General features: G+C 40.1%; 1 protein-coding gene across 1 annotated transcript in view; it reads right to left on the bottom strand.

Moving 5' to 3' along the window:
* EYS (EGF-like photoreceptor maintenance factor) overlaps positions 1–23,341 on the bottom strand; it is a 670,725-nt gene extending 647,384 nt beyond the window's left edge. The window contains exon 1 of the mRNA XM_089530993.1: positions 23,286–23,341. Within this exon, the coding sequence (XP_089387119.1) occupies positions 23,286–23,300 (15 nt within the window). The 5' untranslated portion in view covers positions 23,301–23,341. The remainder of the gene's footprint in view (positions 1–23,285) is intronic.
* Positions 23,342–24,494: the final 1,153 nt, after the last annotated feature.

Below are 24,494 nucleotides of genomic sequence, written 5' to 3'. Positions count from 1 at the left end.
GGGAATACTAGTTGCTTATTACAAATTATAAATAAAACCACTTTATCACCCCCCCTACACAAGGAGGTTGGCCCTAACCTTTCCCCCACCTCCAAAGTGCTTTTATTGCTATAAAGATAAAAGATGGGTTATATGGAGAGCATGGGAGAGGAAGCAGCTGATGGGGTAGCCATTCCAACTATAATGGGTAGATGAAGATATGGAGTAGGGAAGCAGTGAAAAAGAGGAAAGTCAGTCAGGCCATCCCACACTTTAAATAATAGGGATAGCCTTGGCAATAAACCCCCTGGGTTGAAAAGGCTACTGCTTAAAGCCAGATCAGTTAATAGGAAAACCAAGATCTTGATCCAGGACCTGATTCTGGATAAACATGCCAATGTTGCCTGCATTACAGAGACATGGTTGGATAAGCTGCAGGAGTTAAACTCTCCCTACATTCTCCGTCCTGGGTTCTCTGTGGAGCAGCAAGTGAAGCCTAGGGTGTGGGAAGGCAGAGTTTCAGAGATATATTAGGATGTCATCTCTCTCACCAGCTGCCCCATCCCACAGGGCTTGACTTTATGTATGTGAAGGTGAGTGTTTGGGACAGAACAAACACAGGTCACTTTCTGTCCCATCCCTCTTCTCAACAGTCTCCATTCCTGAGGTGGATGGGTTGGTCCCAGCGGTGGTGATGGAATATCCCTGGCCTGTTGTGCTGGAGGACTTTGATATCCATGCTGAGCCCACCATGTCTGAAGCAGCTCAGGACTTCATGTCCACCATGACAACCATGGATCTATCCCAAGTAAAATCTGAAGCCACTCATGCTCAGGATTTAGTTTTCTGTGCTGGGTGGGATGATAGTGATCCAGGTGTGGAGGAATGTCCCATTCTTCACTGTCATGGACAGATCACTTTCTGAAGGGGTTTAGATTCACTGGGACCTGAACCATCTGTAGGGGCCGGGAGGTTTATGGATATGGATTCTGGATGGCTCTCTGGGAGTTTTCTGCTGCTTTGGCATGTGATTCTGTCAACACCCTGGATGATCTCTGGAATACTAAAATGGCCAGGATGGTGGATACGACTGCCTATAAGTATCACCACTCATGGAACGGAGACAAGTGAGCCCCCTGGTTCCGTAGGAAGTTGGCTGTGAATATACAGAAAGCTTTGTGGCTAAAAGTTGGTTCTTGTTACTATCTGTTAGCTTAACCAACCTCACAATATTCTTGTGCATGTAAAAGTCTGGAAACTATGTGTAGTGCTCTTTTCTCTGGGACTCAAGACTGCTTCCGTGTTTTTTGGATCTTGCAAACATAAGTACAAAATGATTCCTTTACAAATAGATCTGCTTTTTAAAATTCTTTTTCTTTAAAATCCAAACAAAAAGATTTCCTGACTGTGAAAGGAAATCACTATAACGTGAGATGTTTGTCAAGTGTTAGAGTCTTCCTGGGTAACAAATTCATTTAACAGCAAAACATATGTCCGCGCTTAAATACAAGCTAAATTAGTCCACATTGTGTTAACTGGAACACCTGCAGGATTGGCATGAAAGGAGCACTGACAAACTACTGCCTCATAAAAGCTGAAAATAACTCCCTCCTAGATCTGCCAGATGTCTTACGTTCACAAGGATTCTTCATTTAAGAATAACCCACCTCTGCAGAGTATAATAAATACCTCTTATTTCAAGAATTCAAAGATAATTGTTCTTTCACCAAAACATATGCACACAGAGCCCCACTGTTATTTCCTTTTCAAAGGACTTGAATCCTATGTTATGCAGCTGCTTATTTAATCAATGTATACACTGATGGCCATATCCTGAAACATATCAGAGCAGTTTTCAATAAAAGTGGAGAATACAAAGCAGACTATCAAACTTAAACATCAAATCCATATATCAATGTAACTTAAAACATTTAAAATTAGCTAATTTCTGGTTAGTTTGTAGAATAGGCAGTGCCATGACACTGCAGAATGGAAGGCTGCAGAAACACATACTTCAGGTGTTAGGTTGCCACAGCATTCTGCAATGACAGTGCAATAAAGCTTAATCTGAGGAGTGGGAATCTTCTCTAGCCAATTCTACTATAGCTGAATATACTCTCCTACAACAGCCAAGATACACAGAAGCTGCCTCCAGAATCCCTTACTTAGATTGTGCGAGCATTAAAGCAGAGAGAAGAGGGTAAAAAAAAAGAAGCCTGCCTTGCCAGCTACCACCAACACTTTTAAAAGGCATCGATAAGGTTAGTCCCTGAAATGGAAATCACAAGAAAACTAGAAACTAGTGAAAGAAAGAAAAAGGTCCCTTGATGCATTTGAAGGAACTCTTCAACTGTTACGAAAAGGTTCAAAATGTTTTTGTTTACTTACACTAGGCTTACCTGATCTAGGTTGTTGTTTTATTTCACATGTGCATATTGTTAATTTTGACTAAAAATCTGCTTGGAACATGTTGAAGTGCTCTTCTTTTTTGTGGTGTAGGAAGCTATCTCTATTCTTTCAGTAAAGATCTAGGGATAGCCATGTTGGCCATACACTAAATCCAGTAACATCCAAACAATAATACTTTTATTGGGGCAACCAAAATGCACAATTATATGTTGCAAACTTTCAAAGTCACACTGGCTTCTTCATCAGGCAAACAGGAGAAAGAAATTGAAGATGTTAGCCATAGGCCTACATTTTCTGTTTCTGGTTTTAGTTCAGAGGGTAAGGAGGGCTATTTGAAGGATGGCACCTCCCCCTTTGGCCATGTGGTCAATTTCTAGTGTTGCCAATTTCGCGACTTTCACGTGAAAACGGGGACTTTTCAGAGCTTTTCGTGTGATTTTCGCGCCTGGCTTTATTTCAGTGCCTTTTCCGCGACTTTGGCTCATTTCAGCTCCAGACTGCTGCAGAGCAACCAACCCTTTGGAGTGTAACAGTTTTCAGCCAAGAGGGCTGGAGAAAAAACTCTCTCTCTCTCTCTCTCTCTCTCTAAGACTCCCTCTGAGAGCCAGGACGGAGCAAGCCCAACCAACCCCAACTGTTTGGAGGAATAGTTCAGCCAATAAGACAGAGGACAGTGATTGCCCCCCCCCTCCCTCAGGCATTCTCAGGCTCCAGGGGCAAAGCACAGTGGCTGCAGTGCTGGAGAGAGGGAGGCAGGGAGTGAGGGGTCTTGCTGGCTTAATCCCAATTGCCTTGGATTTCCAAGTAAGAAATAAGTTTTCAGGCACACAAAGGCAATACTTGATCATGGTCTCATGGCTTGATGTTGTGGACTTCTGTGTCTGCCTGAGAGTGACATTTGAATTTCTGAATTCCTGAGCTTGGGCAGAGTGCCCCAAGCCTACCTCTCAGGGTCATTGTTGTACTGTGAGGACCATTTGGGTTGTGTGATGTGAATGTGATGTCCCTGACTGTGTGTGTGTGTGTTAGTGATTAAATATGCCTCTGAGCATGGGCAGAGCACCTGGTAAGTTGGCACCCCTGTTGCCCTGTCTTCCCAGAATTTTGTTTTGTGGCTCTCTTTTTCGTTCTCTTTACTACAGTGGACCCTTGTTATACGCTGGGGTTTGGTTCCAAGATCCCCCGTGTATAACAAAATCCGTGTATGCTCAAGTCCCATTAAGTATAATGACATAGCAAAATGGTGTCCCTTATAAAAAATGGAAAATCAAGGTAAATTCATACTTTTTTGGAACATTTTCAAACCGTGTATGCTTGAATCCGTGTATAAAAAATCCGTGTATAAGAAGTTGCCGACTGTATTGCCATCCATACTGCAGAAATAATCCAGTTTGGCACTGCTTCTAACTGCAAGGCTCCCTGCGATGATGGGATTCTGGGCAGAACAAACCACCAAGCCCAGAATTTCATGCATGGAGCCCTGGCTGCCAGTAAAAGCAGTGTCTCAACATGTCACAAGAAACTACAATTCCCAGGATTCCCTGGTTTGACAAGGGAATTGCCTCCACACTTCCAGATCACAGCCCCAGAGAATGAGTCTACAGGATATCAGTGTTGCCAGTTTAAGTCCACTTCTTCAGCTTCATTTGGATTTAATAATGATAATAATAATGATAATAATAATAATGGTGATGATGATAGAGAGATCTTGTCGCACCTTTGAGTCTCACTGAAAGAAAAGTTGGCAGCATGAGATTTCCTAGACTTAAGCGTATTTCCTCAGATGCATGGGAATTGTAGTTCATTGTGGCACCAGAGCTCTTTCTCACAAAACTACAATTCCCAGGGTTCCCTAGCACTGAGCCAGGGCAGTTAAAGCGGTCTCAAACTGGATTATTTCTGCAGTATGGATTGGACCTTGAGCATTTTTAATAACTAAGGTCCAAAACACTGCAGAAATAATCCAGTTTGTGACCGCTTTAACTCTCCTGGCTCAGTGCTAGGGAATCCTGGGAATTGTAGTTCATTGTGGCACCAGAGCTCTTTCTCACAAAACTACACTTCCCAGGGTTCCCTAGCACTGAGCCAGGGCAGTTAAAGCAGTCTCAAACTGGATTATTTCTGCAGTGTGTCTTGGACCCAACTGAGGCTGCATCTTCACTCCAGACTCCAGAGACAATCCAGTTTCATACCATTTTAACTGCCATGGCCCAGTGCTATGAAATCCTGGGAATTGTAGTTTGTTGTCACACCAGAGTTTGCTGAGAGAGAAGGTTAAATGTCTCTGAAAACTAGAATTCCCAGGATTCCCTAGCACTGAGCCATGGCAATTAAAAGGGTGTCAAACTGGATTTATTTCTGCAGTGCTGTTGCAGCCTAACACATTTCTATTTGGCACAAAGCTTCCTGGACCCCCTTCATGTCAAAATAAATATCTTAAAAGGACTGAAAGATTCTTTGTTTGGTTCAATGGTGATTTTGAGAGTTGAAATAAGTTACCATTATTTTTATTCAATTATGTTTACGTTTATTTGCAAAACATCTGCCATTTTAACATTATGGGAATTTTCCGGGAATTGTGACTGAATATTCCGTGTGATCTGGGGGGATTCAGCGGGTTTTGGACAAACATTTCTGGGAATTATCTCTGAGGCTTGTTGGCAACACTGTCAATTTCTTCCTCCTGTTTGCCTGAACAAGAAGCCAGTGTGACTTCAAAAGCTTGCAACATGTAATTATGCATTTTAGTTGGTCCAATAAAGGTATTATTGTTTGGATGTTATTGGATCTATTCTTTCAGTGTTATTGCTGCCTCTGGTACCAAATTTTCTGTTAAAGAGATAATGCCCAAGAGCACATCTATTTTGTTAAGTAAGGCATATTTATACAGTAGCTGCAGATTTTTCAGTGTTTTTGAATGATATGCACACAAGAGCTAGGATGGAAAGAATATTCAACAATATTTGAAAAATGGTCAGAAAATACATTTCTCAAAGGTTGGGAATTTCTAACAAAAAGAATAGTGTCTAATGGCAATCTTCATAGCTGGGGCTTAATATGTGCAAAATGTGTACTTTTTTGCACAGAAAACAGCAAAATGAAAATAGGCTTCCTGCCCTGTAATAAATTAATTAAGTTTGCACCCTTTAATAGAACTGTGTTTACTTTACATAAAAGAAATTGAAATACAACACTTCTTTGGTATATTTGACCACCATTATAAATAAAATTCCAGATTTTTTTTTTGGGGGGGGGGGGAATTACATTTTGATTTAAGAGAAGAATAAAATTGTTTAAAAATCAGAAACCATAAAGGATGGGGATTGCAAGTGAAGTCATTCAGAGTTTACTCCATGGGAACACATGGCAAGGAAACCTCCACTGGCCTAAGACTATTCTACCTGATGTCACTCCTCTGTCTTCCTAGGGCATCTCCTTTCACCATGGCCTTCATTGCTCAGGAGCAACTCTTCCCTCAAGTCTTTGTATGAAGAAGGCTCAAAGGGATGAGAAATTAGAAAACTGGCAGAGTTCCATTCAACAGGAACAGCAGCAGCAAAATCAGAGGTGGACTTGCTCCCCCAGAACAGCAGACCCACCAGCCCCTCTTGCATAAAACTGCTTTTGCTGTGATATTCACATTGCACATGTGAGTAGCCGCGTTAGGACAGGACCCCCTTGGTGCTGAATGACGGAACTGAACAATCAGTTGCCTTGACACCATCTACCAAGTCTTCTTAGAAGTCCTGACCTTAACAGTCCCATTATTTTAATATCAGTCTCTGTTGATAATAGCCTCTCTATGGTTGGGTATGTGGGTCAGCCAGTACACAGCTGACTTGTCTTTAGATCTCCTGCAGATGTGTTAGGTGAAGTGACACTTTCACCACATTGTGACCTTTCCGTTGGAACAATGCTAATGTCTAAGGTGACTTAAAAGTTCATCTCTAAGAAGAAGAAGGAAATAACAAAACTTTCTAGTATGCATTCTTTCTTTAAACTTCATTTAAAAGCCTTTTCTCTCCAATTTAAATAAAGCAAGAAATATAATATATTCCACATAGCCATCAGCTAAGCATGTCTGCCGAGACAAATTTGGCACATGGTTGTTCAAGTCAAGCCTCCAGAAGTGAACAACTGGTCAGGCAATGTGACCAGATTATACAATCAGTGCTTCATATAAATATTTGCATGCAAAAAATCCTAGTGTTTAATAAGATTTACTCCTTACAAAGTGTTTTAATACAGCTGCATACAGTGCAGTCATTTATAATCTTGAGTTACACAGATGATTGGGGGCCAGATTGTCCTACACCAGGAGGCAATCTCTAAGGGTGATGGGATTTGTAATCCAGTATCTGGAGATCCAGGTCAGGAACTACTATAAAATAACTAACATCAAATAATTTATGCTGTGTGGACAGATTAATTTGGCACTTCCTTGATGTTTTCTTATATGATTCAGTGCTGATTTGTGGCTCAATAGGCTTGAGGAGTCCATAAACAGTACCTCTGTGTCAAAGAGTGGGCTGACAGCACTTTGTTTTCTGTGGCAATGATCAAGATGGTGCCCTCTCCATTCCATGCACAAAAGCTGACAAGACTGGCAGCTAGATCCTGAATTAATTCTCCACAGAACTCAAACAGTGCTTTCCCAATCTGAAAGCCTGTTTGTTGTTGTTGTTGTTTGATGTTGCTGTTCTGTGCCTTCAAGTCATTTCTGACTTATAACAACTCTAAGTCAAATCTATCACAGGGTTTTCCTGGCAAGATATGTTCAGAGGGGATTTGCATTGCCTACTTCTGAAGCTGAGAGAGTATGATTTGCCCATGGTCCCCAGTGGGTTTCCATGGTTAAGTGGGATTCAAACCCTGATCTCTAGAGCCATCATCCAATGCTCAAACCACTACACTATACTAGCTTTAAAAAACCAAACAAAACAAATCCCAGACATTCAGAACTCGATTCCTTTCAAATAATTTATTCTGCAGATCCCATAAACATTAGGTAGCATGGGCAGTGGGCAGAGATTATGGAGATAATATAGCAAAGGAACTGAGCCTAAATCCAGTTGCTAGTTCTGATTAGACCAATACAATCAATTGGATTTACATAAGTTTTGAGGTACCATTCAGTGGTTGATTCAATAGGCCTACTTTAGTTAAGACTCACAATCAGATTTAGGTGCTGCAGCTCAAATAACAGGTCAAAGAGGGATGATTTAAATCAACCAAAATTTTCTGTGGAAGGAAAAGCACCACTAAAAGCAGCAGAACACATGATTTGAATCAGAGATAATCAGAAATGGTACAGAGGAACATAGATAGACTGTAATCCCAGGACCTCATGCAATAAAACACTTTAGAGTGGACTTTTGAAAACAGAACAGGCTTAGCAGGACTCAAAAGGCAAGAGACAACTTTGTATCAAGAAGCACTGCTTAGGTTCCACAACAATAGGTTTACCATACTCCTAGTTTAGCTATAGTTGCCTCTACTCTGCATAATTAATACAGTTTGATACCACATTAACTGCCATGGCTCAATTCTGGAGCTTGTAGTTTTGTGAGAGATTTAGTGTTCGTTGTCAGAGAGCTCTGGCCCCACAACTAACAACAAATCCTAGGATTCCTTAGGATGGAGCAATGACTGGTAAAGCAGTGTCAAACTGCATTATATTTTGCAGTGTGGCAGCTTCCTAGGTTTTACCCAAACTCTAGCCATGCCACCCAGTGCTTGTTTAGACCATCACCTGGCACAGTTCTTATAGGAGCTGAGATATGAGGCAAAACATGGAAGCTTTCACCACTGAAATTGTTCTGCAAGAAACAAGTCTGACCCTGGCAAAAGGGAAGGGAGAAGAAGTAGGAGGGAATGAGACTTGTAATCAGCACCATATAAGAAGCAAGAAAGAGGCATGCTAACAGAGTGTGAGGTGAAGTGATGGACTACAAGAAATAAGAGAACTTTAAGGCAGGTTTGCCAAGGTCCCAGGGTCAAGCAGGGATTTGGGTCTCCCTGTTCAAAGAGGAGCACTTTCAACATTAGTCTGCACTGCTTTCCTCAGATTGATTGTCACTGTAAAAAGTGTCATGGAGGTTGAAACCCAGTGGAAGAAATACAGGCAACAATTAGTGTGCTGAATTTGAATGATTAACGTAATTTGCATAATTCTAATTTGCTGTGATATGAAAATTAGGTACCCAAATTTGAGGAAGTGAATACAGCAACCATACAGATGAGTTTAAAAATATATATATTAAAATTCCAGAGTCCAGATTGATTCTCCAGAGATTACACTGGTTTCATAAAGGACTGCAAATGTCTGGATTTCCCTGAGGCCTTCCTGGCCTTTCATATCCATGATGGCACAACTGAGCAGATCTGTAACTGATTCAAAGAAACCACAGCCTCTTTTTGGTCAAGCAGGAGGCATGTGAAAAGATTAATTTAGTTTTCAAGGCTTAAATAGAAATTGGACAGGACTCCGCCTGTCATCTTCATTGCCACTTTATCCCACAGCAAAGGGCAGTGCTAAGGAGAGTCCTTCTTGCATTTCAAAATGACAACAGAGAACTTGCTCACTTCTCTCGCTGTTAAGCAATGCTTGTGGAACAAACAGCAACAGCTCTCAGTCCCTGAACATATTTGCAAAGTTTATCTGCCAAGATCCTTTTTCTTTGCCCAAATTCCTATTCCATTAATGTTCCAGTGATATATTTACCTTTGCAAACAATTTATATGGGACGCTGAGACATGATGAGAGGTGTGTGTGTATGTATGTGTGTCTTGATGATGATGATGATGATTAAAAAATCCATTTTAATTGTATCTTCCAATACAAGAAATCCACAATAGTTGTCAACATGATTAAATGGGTACAACTTAAACCACACAAGGTTATAATATTAAAATGCAATGTTAATAATTTTAATATTAACATTAACAGATGTTGCTACTATTCTACAATTATGTGCTACCAATGGTACATCCAGAAACTTTGGGGGCTGGGAGCAAGAAAAAGGATGAAAAAGCTGGTCTTATTGCCATCTTCAGGGGCAAATCATCATCATCATGATGATCATCTTAAAGTGGTTCATGATTTTTTTTTTTGAGAAGTGTTCCTCAGCTCCTTCTTTCCTGCAGATAGCAAGAAATCCCTTAATATTGTTTACAACCCCATGATTATTTAAGGTAACCCTAGTAAGGATATAAGAAAACAGAAGACTAAGCCTGTCAAGAAGATGACAGGTTAAAAGTCATGTTTCCAAAGGTTCTTAATCTGTAAGTAGGTTGAAGCACAATTTATGAAGCAATTAGATTTAGAACAGATTTTTGGAGTGGGGGTTATCTTGGCCAAAGGCTGCAGGAAGAATAGCGTACTTCTCATACTAGTATGGAACGCTTTGGCTGTAAATCCCATCCCCATTAATCAGTTTGAATATTCAGAGGCTGGGATAGCACACTGATAGCCTAGAATTTTCACCATATGTTCAGCTGGTGTGGTGCCAACATAAAAATCACTGGCCCATTTAAGAGAGCCAGAGAAAAGGTGTCAAGTGGCTGGGGATGCTTAGCAAAACATCGGCTGCTTGACAGCACTGCATTGTCCACTTTGTATTTTGTGAGGAGGAAAGGGGGAATAAATGAACCTTTCTGCAAATTAATTCTTCAGGTATAAAAAGGTAAAGGCACAGATAGAAGCTCATGTTCACAATCTTTCCCACATGATTCCTACTTGCAGGGACGTAGCCAAGGGGGGGGGGATCTTGGGGTCCAGATCCCCCCCTTCCAATAGAAAAATGAATGGTGTGTGCTGCTGCGCCGCTGCACCCAAGCCCCATTATAATGGTGGCACTTAGTCTGGACCCTCCCCCCCTTCCTAAAATCCTGGCTACGTCCCTGCTACTTGCAAAGTAGAGATTAACACTTTTAAAAAAAAAAAGAAACCTTTGGGATCATTTCCGTGTGACTTCATGAACATTAAAGCTGATCATCAGTTTCAATGGCATAGTTAGTTTAAACCATGGGAAGCAGTGACCATCATGCTATTTAAAAAAATCTGCATAGAATATGTTGTCAACATGGAGATCATTAGAATAGAGAAGCTTTCAGATTCCTGCAGAACAGCCACGATCTAAAGCCAGAAACAAAATGTGCCAGTGTTTGCTTGCTTGTACCCTTTTGTTTTTATAATATAAAATCCTTGAATTATTAAAATAAAGGTTGTAGGGTAAAGGGCCTTTGACTCAGAACTGTAAAGGTCTTCTGAAACATGATAAAGACACCTACACACCCCTGCTAGGCAGTGAAAGTCACTTCAGCAATGAAAAGTTCTTCATGATGCCTTTCACCAACATTTAAACAAAAATTGCCAGGGTTATTTGACAGATCTGTACCCATTTTCCCCCCATTAAAATCTCTTTTCAAAATCTCTGCAATTCAGAACACAGTTGCCATATATGAAGGCGCTGTCTCTTAAGGCAGTTATATATCTGCCACTTCATATATGAACTGTATTTTGTTATGGAGTATTTGATGTTCATGAAGGAACAAGAGGCACTTGTGTGTTGATGTTTAACTAAAATCACTTTTTAAAAGAAAAAAAACCCCTGCACTATTACTTAATGCCTGGCAGATCTATAAAATCATAGCCAAAGTCTGTGACTTAATTCTTGAGTCCTATATTACATCAGCAGAAAGCCATATATTAGTGAATATTTAGGTATGGCTGTTTTAGTAGAGAAGCTATAACTCGAAATAAAATGCCAAAAGAGCCATGTTTGTCCCTTCATTATTTATGAGTAATTTGATGAATCTGATACTGCAATTTAAAGGTAAAGTTTCAAAGATCTCACAATTGTTTGTGCCTTATTTTTTCTGTTATTCTGTCATCTCTTAAGATTTCTACATGAATTTTATGAAATTTTCTTTTTCATTTATCACCCAGTTTGCTATAGAATAAAATATCACTATAACTAATAAATGAGGAAAAAACCACTACTTTGGATGTTTCAAAAAATGTGTTCCAGTGTTAGTCTTAAGAGCCTATGGAATCATTTGCTTTGGTTTCGATGGGTGAAATAAATCCAGGGTACTGAGTAAGATAAATGCCCTTTGAAGCATTACACCAGCACCAAGTCTTCAAAAACAGCTATTGCTACAAATGTGCTACATGAGATAAATTTCAAAGAGCTGTGCAGTTTTTCAGGAGTGCCTGGGAATCATGTGGCTAGAACTGAACATTATTTTAAAAATGCAGTATATGTGTGTGCATGCATGCGTGTATTTCATAATCTGTCTCTGTGTTGTTTGTGTGAGAGAAAGACCCAAACAGTACAGGAAAGAAAAGAAAAGCCAGCTGATTTGAGCACTAAGTGGTTTAAAGTTTAAAATGTTTAAAATGTTGAGCGTTTGAAGCTCAACATGTCCAAGACAGAGCTTCTTGTCTTTCCTCCTAAGCCCACCCTTCAACTCTCCTTTTCTGTCTCTGTGGACAACATTTATATTCAATCAGTCCAGCAAGCCCGCAGTCTTGGTTTTATCTTTGACTCTTCTCTGTCGTGTATCCCTCAGATCCAGACCACAGCCAAGGCTTGTAGATTCTTTTTGTTCAATATTGCCAAAATCCGACCATATCTCTCCACCTCTACTGCCAAGATCCTGGTCCATGCCCTAGTGATCTCACGACTTGATTACTGTAACGTTCTCCTGGCTGGGCTTCCTCTTTCTCACCTCCGTCCTTTAATCTCTGTCCAGCATTCAGCTGCATGCATTATCACTTCCACCCACTGCTCTGACCACATCTCTTCTGTGTTGGCATCCCTTCACTGGCTCCCCCTCCCTTTCCGCATTCAGTATAAGCTCCTGCTGTCGACATTTAAAGCCCTCCATGGACTGGCCCCTCCTTACTTATCAGACCTTCTTTATCCTCACCTTCCCACTAGGGCCCTCCGTTCTGGTAGTCAAGGTCTGCTGTCTCAGCCCAGGATTTCCTCTGCCCCATCCTGGATTCGCCCCTTTTCACTTGCTGCCCCTCACTCCTGGAACCTTCTTTCCCCACAAGCAAGAGCCATCACTTCTTTAACCAGCTTCAAAACAGAGTTGAAAACCATCCTGTTCAGAGAAGCCTTCCCAGGCATTGCATAATTGTCGCTTACTATTTGATGTTCTTTTGGTGCCTGTTTATCAAACCATTTCCTGTATTGCTATGTACTGTATATGCATTATCCTACTTGAGAGTATGTATTTTCCATGGAAAATGATTAACCATCCATTATGAAGCCAAGCCCTCCCTCCAGTCCATCTGCCTTGGTCCAGGCCTTGGAGGTAGAGAGGAACTGCTGGACCTCTTACCCTTTCCCTCCACCACTCCCTTCTCCTTCTGTGTCATGTCTTTTTAGATTGTAAGCCCGAGGGCAAGGAACCGTCTAACTAAAAAGATTGCATGTACAGCGCTGTGTAAATTTACAGCGCTTCATAAAGGTTAATAATAATAATAATAATAATAATAATAATAATAGGAAATGAAAAGAAACAGCCTTGCTATGGGAACAAAGGAAACACTTAGAAGTATCCATTATATCTGTATTCTAAGCAATAAGAATATACCATATAATGTACAACAGCTTGCTTACACAAGCCAGAAGTGAATTAGATGAAGGATGTATCTATTTTGTTGTTAATTGCCTTCAAGTCAACTTGGACCCATGGCAACCTCACAAATGACAAATGAACTCCAAGTCACCCTGTCCCCAACCACGCTGCTCATATCTTGCAGATTCATGGCTGTGGCTTCTCTGATTGAATATATCAGTCTAGAATGCAGTCTTCCTCTTTTCCTATTGCTCTCAACTTTACTATGCATGATCATTTCTAGTGAGTCAGCTCTTCTCATGAGACAGCTCAAATAAGACAACCTCAGTTTAGTCATCTTTGCTTCTAGGGAGAGTTTGGTCTTGATCTACTCTAGGACCCACCACTGGTCTTTTTAGCCACCTATGGTATTCCCAGCACCACATCTCAAATAAGTTGTCCCCGCTACATCAGATTTCTTCACTGTCCCAATTTCATTACCATAAATAGAATGGCATGGACAATCTTAACTTTAGTATTTAATGATATATTTTTCCATTTCAGCATCTTGTCTAATTCCTTCATAGCTGCCTTTCCAAGTCTTAGTCTTCCTCTGATTTCCCCCCCAGTCTCCACTCAGTTTGATCTCTTCATTGTCTACTTTATAATTAGTGGATCATCTTTGGTCATTTTTTTATCTTGATGTTCAGCTGTAAACCTGCCTTTGTACTTTCTGCCTTGTCTTTCTCCCACAATCTTTCCATATCTCTGATATTTTCTGCTAGTATTATGGTATCATCTGCATATCTTAGATTGCTGGTGTTCCTTCTTCCAGTTTTCATGTCTCCCTCCTCTTGAGTCCAATCCTGCTTTTTGGCTAATGTTCTCAGCATACAAATTAAACAGACAACAAACAAAAAAGGACAAACAAGAGACCTCTTCAGCAAGATTCAGAAGTCAGTGGAAAAATTAAGCCAAGAGTAGGGATGCTCTGTGACTAGCAAAGGAACATATGACATGACCAAGAAGAAATAAAAAGATGATGGAAACAATACATGGAAGAACTACATAAAAGGGAAAAAAGGATGGCAGATTCATTTAAAGAGGACCCATATAAGAACAAACCTCAAATTTTAAAAAGTGAAGTGAGAGCTACACTCAGAGCACTTTAGAGAAATACATTACCGGGAACTGATAGCACACCAGAAGAGGTCTGGATTATGAGAAACAATGGGTGACTTTTAAAGAAATGGGTCTGCCACAACATTTGATAGTCATGTGTAATCTATATTCAGGACAAGAGGCTACTGTTAAGACAGAATACAGAGAAACAGAATGGTTTCTAATTGGAAAGAGGGTTAGGCAAGACTGTATTCTATCACAGGATGTGTCTATACATTGCAGTTATATTGTTTTCATTCCACTTTCACTGCCATGGCTCCATCCTATGGAATTTTGAGATTTGCACTTTGCTGAGGTACTTAGAATTCTCTATGGATAATTGTTACCATTCTCTAAAAGAAAGTTCTAAACACCTCACCAAACAACAAAGCACAGAACTCTATGAACATGACAGTTCAAGTGGCATGGAACTGATATAAGTAGTAGTGCAGATGCAACAAAAGAACAAAGAACTGTGAGTCTGGCACTAAATCTGGCCCAAACCCTTCAGCCACTTTCTCCTCCACAAAGCAAGGCAGAAGATTCTTTCTCTCCACACTGCACAAAAAAGTTGAAGCCAAAGTCTTAGATACATGTGCTGGAGGGAGGGAAGGTATAAAAATGAAAAGAAGGAAACGAAATTAGCAGATGGTCCCTCAGCCGTCTCCTTCTGAATTTAAAGTTGAAACCCATCCCTCTTTCTGAAAAAGATATTTTCAATTATGTTCTCACTTTTACTATGAAAAAGGCAAGAAATGGAGCATTTTGTGAAAGTGTGGGGAAAGGGTTTTGCATTGCAGTCATCACATTCTCCGCCTTGCAACTTTAACTGAAGTGCTGGGAAATTCTAAGTGATGACTCTATACACTGTGGATAAACAGATTCTTTATCCATAGATTCAAGCATCCAGGGCTTGAAAATATTCAAGAAATATATACATTCCAAAAAGCAAACCTTGATTTGCCATTTTATATAATGGACAGCATTTTATAATGCCATTGCATTTAACGGGACTTCAGCATCCACAGATTTTGGTATTCATGGAAGGGCTGGAACCAAATTCCAGGAGTTCCCATAATCTCCTCATTGGTCTAATACAGGCCTCTAGTGAATGTTTGACAACTTGTATTTTTTAAAGAGTAAGGCTTCAACTTTACTGCAGAAATAATCCAGTTTGACACCACTTTAACTGCCATGACTCAGTGCTATGGCATTCTGGGAATTTCAGTTTGTTGTGGCAACAGAGCTCTCTGACACAGAAGGCTAAATGTCTCACAAAAGTACATTTCTCAGAATTCCATAGCATTGAGCCATGACAGTTAAAGCAGGGTCAAACTGGATTATTTCTGCAATGTGGATGCAGCCTGAATCAAATAAATGAAGAGCTAAAAGGCTCAGTTATTCAGAAGAAAAACTAATTTACAGAATGCCCATCCTTTTAAGACTCTAATTTCTTTCATTTGTTTTTCCACCTCAGCTGTTGCTATCCCACCATTGCTCCTCCTCTCCCTCACCCTGCAGTTATGCCTTCTTGGTCATTTTTAGAGTACTCTCAGGTAATCAATGATTCAGTGTTACAATATCATTTTGTTACAGGTCTGGATGTATGATCTCACTATAAGCACAAATTCAGAATGAAGGCAAGGATTCAGGAAAAGTTTAAAGAGTAATTTTTTACTTCTATTTCCACCCCAATATAGTTAGCATAGGTGCTTCTAGTTAATTTGAAAAAGATAGGAATGATATACACGCACCACTGGTATGCAGTACAAAACACACTGTGATCATCCTCATTCAGAGTAAAGATCAGGATTTCTAGATTACTCACATTGACAGTCCTCCTAGTCAGTCTACGATCACAAGGTAATAAGATGCTGATGCAGCTTGCAATGCTATATAGTCAGACTTCACTTACGATTCTGTTTTTCAGATGATTTTAAAAATGTCTCTTCACCACAGATGTTAATAATAACATACCAAAGTCAGCCTATATCATATTGCATAGTGTCACAAGATGATGTAGTAGCTTGCTCTGGTGACCACTCCTCTATTTTCCAGATGAAAGTCCCACTTCCCTTTAATCTGCTTTCATACTTCAGCCATGGCGGTGCTTTAATCCATCACGCTGACAGTACAACTGAACACTACGCTCTTCACATACACAGAAGATGCCATAAATTGTTTTAAAAGGCATTAGACAAATGGTTTTTACTGCTGCAAAAAATAACACCAACCCACTCATTCACACTTGTCCCATTCATGGGCAACCCAGGTGAACTTGTACAGCACTGAACTCAGCAGCATCCATCTTCTTCCTTTACTTTTCGAGTCAGGCTTTAGTATCTAGCAGAGCATAAAGACAATATGACCATGTATATTCTTGATGAATGATTTGATGTACAACAGTAAGCCAACAATCCTTTGACTCTCGCAATAGAAGGAATCCTCACTGAGTAGAAAAAGATGTAAGAGATTTGGCAGCATCTCAGAGACTGAGAAGAAGATATTTCTAAAATAATTTCTCATGGACTCCAGTCCACTTCTTCAGATACAGTGGACTGAAGACCACAAAAGCTTATGCTAGAAATTCATTTTTCACAATCAGTCTCAAAGGTGCTATAGGGTTCCATTATATTGCTATATGCTGAAACAGACTAACATGGCTATGTCTTTGAATACTTGCCTAAATTAAATTATAAGTGTGCTTTAAACATACATAGAATTGTACTTCATGACATTTTAAAAAATAAAATTACACCAGAAAGTTTGGGTGAACTATAACTATAACAAAATACTCACATTCTCTGGTATGCAACCCAAATCAGCCTGGACTCCAACTTTGAATGGAACATACCACCTTTGCTGTCTCCAACATCACATTCTCTTTTAACATTTTTATCACTTATTTATTATACACAGCAGTAACAGCAGATACATCTTACAAGCCAAATACCACCACTCTCATAATGTTCACAAACCCACAAAGTATCAAATATCAGTATTAAAAAAAATCCACAGATCTTCAAATTTGAAAACAAATGTGTGATATCATGTAATGAGGGATGTGGGCCTCAGAAACACAAGAACATCTTCAGAGAATGCATTTTTGTATCATTGAAGTTAATATTAAAGCAAAATGAAAATAGTCAACCACAATGCCATCTAAACGTTCTGCACTTATCAGTCTTTATGGCATGAGCGACAAGCACTGAAACTAATTCTGTTTCTAAGATTATGTATCCATGATAAAAGTTTTTTGCAGACCCTGCTAGGCAGTGAGCAATCAAAGACAAGTAAATGCAGTTCTTTCACTTTCCTTAAGCCACACACAAAACCTCAAACATAAACATATCCTTCCTATCCTGAAATATGGTCACTGAAAAGATCTTGCATATGAGAGTATGTCACAATTATGCCTGGTGTGTTATCACCAGCTAACTTATTACCCACTTAAATAGATGAATGGTTGGCTAGCAGTGCCTATTAGGGTTCAAAACACACTTCAGAAATAATACAGTTTGAGACTGCATTAACTGCCCTGACTCAATGCTAGGGAATTCTGGGAACTGTAGTTTTGTAAGACATTTAGCCTTCTCTGTTAGAGACCTCTAGTGCCACAATAAACTACAATTTCCAGGATTCCTTAGCACTGAACCAAGTCAGTTAAAGCTATCTCAAACTGGATTGTTTCTGCAGTGTGTTTTGGACCAAGTTCTTGCAAGTCCCCTTGCTAAAACTTCACTGCTAGGCAAGTTATTGAAAAATTTGTCTGACATGAATTTGCCAGAATGTAAAGATTGTTCCTAGAAGCTATCCTCCAAACTTCTCTCTTACTGAAGATTTTCTTCACTGTGTCATGAAGTTAAGTGCCTCTTCCAGGGAGGCTCACCTAACTTCAACTACCCTAATGGCTTGTTCAATCCATATGAACAACATGGTCCCACTGCCCCAGCTGGTTTTAATAATGACAATCAATTTCCATGACTCTGCTTCTTCTGTATTTGATCTGTTATTGCTTATGCAATTGCTTTTCTACCTACTGCCCTTAAAAATGTTAAAGTTACAGTGCAAAAAGAGTGTAGCTAGCCCTTGCTAAACTACAATCTTAATATTGTCATACGTTTGTTAATTTTAAAAAAATGATTGCAGGTAATCTAGCCAACCCTAGATCTACCCTAAGTGTATCCAATGGAGAATTAAAAACAGAAACAACGGCAGGTTACAGATGGGCAAAAAGGGGTGTGTTCATGACGTCATGAAGGTATAGCCTTCAGACGGCCCTTACCTGAATGCCGCCATGAACACGCCGCCCGCATGCCCCAAGCAGGAAGAAGCGGCATTAAAAAAGTGCTGCTTTTCCCCGCTTCTTTTCTATATGCTGCGCAGCTGCACAGCTCCGTCTATAAGCTGCTGCACCGGTACGCCAGAATTGTTATGCCGCTAATTTAAGTTGCCCATTTAAAAGCTCCGTGTCTGCTGCGTCGCATAATGAGTCGGGGTCCTGGAACATGCGCAGTTTGCACCGAGGCTCTAATTAGAGCGTCAGATGCCATGCAGATGTGGAAGCTGCAGCACAGCTGCACTCTATTTTAATGCTCGTAACCCTAACCCTAGAGCAACATGTACGCATGCGCTGCTAGAATTGGGGAAAGTTTGGAATTTAAAGTGAACCCCTACACACATTCCTGTGCCATTTTCACCTAACAATAAAAAACCCCTAAAACTTTAAATATTTATATATGTACAAGGGAGGTGATGGGGGATGGCAGGGGGACAGCGGTGGCAGCGGCGACAGCTGTGGCTGTGCATTGCAGATTCAGCAAGAGCGCGGGGACCAAAGGAGAGGAGGCATCCATGATGCTGGTGACACTACCAACGTGCAAGCGGACAAGGATGCCAACACCAGCTGATCACCAGCTGGCAGGAGACCACCATTGTTCTTGGGCAGGGCGAGGGAAAAAGTTTAAAGGGGCCTGGGCACTTTAAATGTGCACATAGGCTTTCTGCCGCCGGTGCTGAGTGCCGCAGCTGCGCAGCTGCGCATCCGCCAGCCGGCAAAAGAAAAAAAAAAAACCCGTTTTTGGCTGCCCGTGCAGAAGCTGCCTCTCTCTTTGCAGCGTCCTCCGAGGCGGCGGTATGGAAACTGCGGGTCAGAAACGGCCCCAGGTGAGGCGTCTTCACTGCCCCCCATGTGGAAGCCCCATACACCTGAGCCACGCCCCCGGGGCAGGCGGTCTGGAAGCTCCGTATTCAGCAGAATACACCCCCAAGACGTCTTCCCCTGCCCGTCTGTAACCCGCCATAATTTTACATATGGAACACATGCAAGGTTTTTTTTTTTTTTTTTTAAAGAAGAAAACCCACATAGAATTGACATTAACTGAGGAATTTAGTAAGCTTGAACTCAATCTAGGGAATGGTTCTGTGCTGATATTTCTTTGCATCTGTGTTTATAAGTTATACTGAATATAAATCTTTGAATCTTACTTTGGAGGTAAACTGTCAAAAGAACACAGATATAGCGGGGGGGGGGGGGGAATAAATAAGTACAATTTTGTCAATCAGGTTTAAAAAGTATTTGTATTACTGTGCTATCATTCTGCATGAAATACCCAGTTTATGCACTTTGGTTTTTTTTAAAGAAAAATCAATCAAAGGCCACCAAAGACTCATAAACAACCTATTCCCAATGAAACACAACACTTTTTCTCTGTACGTGTATGTTTTTATTCCTACAGTGAATGAATTCTCCTAGAGGAGAGTGTTCTTACTTTCCCCCCCCCTTCTTTCTGGCCTGGCTTTCTGAGGAACAATGACCCAGTGGGGATTTTATTGATTTGCTAACTATGTCACAGTCCATTTAAAACAAAATGGTATATGTTTTTGACAGGGGAAAATGACAAATGACTGTAGAAAGAGAAGGGATAGATTTGACTGATGGTAGCAGAACAACAACAACAAAAAGCCTCTCAGGACTTATGAAGAAAACAAATCTAAAATACGATGCTGTAAATGGGACTGAATTAGGCTTTTTATGACAGGATTTAGTTGTTGAAGAAAGCAGAGATCAGGAGCACAGTGACTCCCAAGACAGAGGTAAGCAGCAAGTAATGTTCCAGTTATTCTTCTCCCTCCATCCCTGTGGATCCTCACTGGGATGCTGTTCCCAAGTGGGAAAGACAAAGCAGGCACACATCATTTTGTGATACACTGAACCAGTAGTAGCCAAGCCAACTTTCTTTTTGCAAGGGTTTCATGCAATAAATCCAAAATCTTACATAGTGACAACTATACTTCCAACCAAGCCCTTCTCTATGTTTCTTCTTGAAGAAAGTAACAAACATTTTTAAGGTTTTTCCTGTCAGACTATCTTTAAAACTAATGCAGTCCTAGAATGCAGAAATATCCTTTCCTGCACATAAAATGTTGGTCAAAATTCTATAAGGGACTTAAGTCATTGTAAGTGAACTAATGCCTGAAGGAAATAGAACTGGGTGGTTTTGCAACATCTGTACTCTGCAAGGGGCTGCTGTAATATTAGTACACAGGGGAGTGAGCGAAGTGATCAGTGCAAAACAGGACAGATGTACATTGGGAGCAATGAGCATTGGGACACCAACTGAGAAGTGTCAATGCACATTGCTAGAGCCCAATGTGCATAGGAACACTCTTGATACTGTCTTCAGAGGCATCTTTGCACTAGGAGGGTTTCTTGGTGCCTCTGCTAAATAGCTAAGTTTGTAGAAAGTTGCACAACATAGATTGTGATATAGAATAGGGGCCATTGTTTTCTATGCAAATCAACTATGTTCAAGTCACAGATTTATTTATTTATTTATTTATTTATTTATTTATTTTTCTTTTTTTGCACTGGAAATAATATTTCTACATAGATTTATTATTTTCTGCAAACAGCTAGGTGCAAATTGTGCACTGAATAAGTCCCAAACGGCAAAGATTCTCATCGTTGCAAGAATCTTCTTGTCAGGTTTTATCAACACTGGAAAACATTTTTTTAACAATTTTCCAAATATTTTTTTAATATTCTTTCCACTTTTACCTTGCAGTTAATGCACAGGATATGGCATTACAGGCAGCAAACATGTAAGCAAGATTTAAGAGAGTGTAGTTTTGAAACAAGTGATTGCTTCTGCTAGCCAGTGGGGATATGGTAAAGGAACCACTGAGCACATGTAAGTCTCTTTTCATTTCCACTGAGCAAGTGAAACCTGGCCACAGAACACAAGTAAATGATTTATAGGGCAGAAATGCCTCTCTTCAACAAAGTCTCTAGCCCTATAAAATCCTTACCAAAGGATTTAAACAATATCCCACCTAGCCTAGCAAATATTTCATGTGTCAGTAGAGAACACTGACACAGATTCCCTCTGCCAAAAATCCAATCCTAATTTTTTTCCCCCTTCATCTCCCATCCAGGATGCCTTAACTCTCAAAATACTGCTTCTCTCCCACTGACGTTCTTCAATTTTTTTTGGCTGAAGATTCTTCATTCTGGATTCCTACTCAGGGTATCACTTTTGCCACAACAAAATCTAGAGAAAATATCTTTGGCAGTACCAATTTAAAGATTAGAAAGGCTAGTAGTGAGTGCTATGTGTCAATCCAGAAAGGAAAGCTATACAGCTGCTTCATATATGGCTGCATCGTTTAGCTGCTGAAATGCAAGTTTCCCCCATATTCCACCTTTTGCTGCTTCATCTTCTTCATCTATAAATAATTAGGCACATTGTACACTATTGATTTCATTGGGTTTCAGCATGTGTGGCTCTTCATGGGAAATCACACAATATACCGTCAATAGGCCTCTTAGGCATCTGACTTTTTATAAATGGTTTTGTTGAAAGCTGCATTCAAGCCAGATCGCATCACAACCATGTCTGTGATATCTCCCACCCTTCTCCAGGAGACATCTGGGGTAGCCATGCTGGCCATATAGCAAGGCCAATAACATCCAAACAATGATACCTTTATCGAGCCAACCAAAATGCACAATTACATGTTGCAAGCTTTTGATGTCATACTGGCTTCTTCATCAGGCAAACAGGAGAAAGAAATTAAATATGTTAGTCATAGGACTACATTTTCTGTTTCTGGTTTTAGTTCAGATGGTAGGGAGGGCTGTTTGGAGGCTGGCACCTCCCCCTTCAGCTATATAGTCACTGGTAGATTTTCAAAGTCAAGGAAATTTAATGTCCGTTTGCAATTCAAAGAAGAAGTGTCCTTGGAATCCAGCATGTCTCCTTCCCTTGTGAAGCCACAGGCTCCTATGTAGGTAAAGAACATTGAATTTCTCAAGAAGTCTTCGTGTTTGCATCAGGAAGAGGCAAATCATGACAGTCAGTCCCAATATTAGAAAAAATTGCTTTACCTTTGTTGGAGTCAGAAGCCAAAGGGAAAAGTGCCAGCCTGCAGATTGCCCTCCCTATCATCTGAACTAAGACCAGAAACAGGAAATGCAGGCCTATGACTAACATCTTCAATTTCTTTTTACTGTTTGCCTGATGAAGAAGCCAGTATGACTTTGAAAGATTGCAACATGTTATTGTGCATTTTGGTTGGCCCAATAAAGGTATCATTGTTTGGATGTTATTGGATCTTCTCCAGGAGCATCACAAAACCCTGTTGCCTTTGTGAGTTTTGTCATTTGATGCTCAAGAAGGCTAGGAACTCAGCTGTAGAGCAATCAGTTAATGATGCAAAATGAACATATTAGGACTGGGACAAAATAACAATACAAGAAAGTACCCTCTATCCTCCAAACATTTATCTTGACACACCTTAAGATAGTTATTATCCAATTAACCAGTTCTTCCATTGTAAAGGTTCCATCTACAAATCAGAAAAGGGGAAATTGCTTCCCTTTTCATGTAGTCCCTCCTACACACCAAAACTTTTCGTCCAAAGAATTGGTGGGGCATGGGTTCTGAATATTTGGAGGAGAGAAGGCACCTGCAGGAAGAAAGGAGGAAGAAAAGGGAAAGTCCTACTACAAGAGGTGTTCTCTGCACAACATTAGAACTTGCCCTTAGATTCCTCGGAGAGGGGATGCAATTTATCTCTGTATGCAGACAACAGGGCAAGAGATTACAACCAACCAGAGAGACACAGACACGGACATGAAGTTCATACAGTATACTAACCAGATGAAGATCCATGCAAGTAGAATTGTGTTTACATGCATTATTAATGCAATCATCAATGTCTTGGTCACATTTTTGTCCAGCGTATCCAGGGTTGCACAAACAATAGAAGCCATCAACAACTGCAATAATGTGTTTGAAAAATAAAAAAAGTTATTCCTTGTTACACAGAATTACACAGTAATTAAGACAAGAAAGCACTTATATAAAAGTAAAAAAAAAAAGTTAATAGAATTCTCTTCTCCAAAAACGTTCTCAGTTAAGTAAAATAATTCCCAGAATTCCGCAGCACTGACCCACACCTCTAATATATTGCTGGAATTTCCTCTTCCCCTTAAGAAATTTGGTGAAACTTTATGCCCATTTTTCAGCCCAGAAAACGCAGAATATTTTGATTAGCCATTTGGATAAAGCTGGTGCACAGAGAACCTAGGAGGGACCCATGAATTTCTGACAGCCTCCTCCCTCAAAACCCACACATTCTACTCCCATTGTATTATTTTACAAAGGTTAGCATACATGTAGCTCTGCAGGTTCTTTCTTGGCATTCCACCAGGACCTGCCTGTTTCCCCCTATGAAACAAATGGATTATTTCACCCTGTTATATGAGGTGTATCCAGTCTGAATTCTGGTTGTTAAACATAGCCACCATTTCATGATATCATATATATACACTTTAATTTCATTTTATACTCTTATCTTTATTGAAAAGACTTGAGGATTTAAGGTCCATTTGGAAGTGGAATGTGTGGGCCCATTTAGACCTTAAATTTTCAATTGTGAGAGTAGCCACCTGGGCCCAAATGCAGTCTTGTTCCACCTTGCAAAATTTCTCTCAGAGGCCCTGGTGAAAGTGTACATGTAAAAGAAAGAGAAATGGACTAGAAAAAAGGTGCTTTTCCCATTCCTAGTTGCAAAGCAAAGATATTTCCTTTTTCTCTCACAAAAGTGAATGACCCTTATTTATTTTAGAAAAATGTGTGATAGTAACCCACAAACACATATATCACCTCCAGCACCACAAGTACCTCATACAAGAGAAAATACACAGGGATGCTCTGCACACAACACAAGGGATGGCTCCTAGATATACTTATAACTACTGTATAAATAGATAAATGTATTTATACATACATACATACATACATACATAAAATACATAAATAATGTCTTTTATATGCAGTGGAAATGGGCAAATCAGTCTGTCA

Source organism: Sceloporus occidentalis, unplaced genomic scaffold, assembly GCF_023333645.1.
Source record: "Sceloporus occidentalis isolate IW3139 unplaced genomic scaffold, rSceOcc1.0.p SCAF_6, whole genome shotgun sequence".
Taxonomy (NCBI): Eukaryota; Metazoa; Chordata; class Lepidosauria; order Squamata; family Phrynosomatidae; genus Sceloporus; species Sceloporus occidentalis.
Note: the sequence above shows the minus strand (reverse complement) of the source record. Positions and strands in the feature narration are given on the sequence as shown.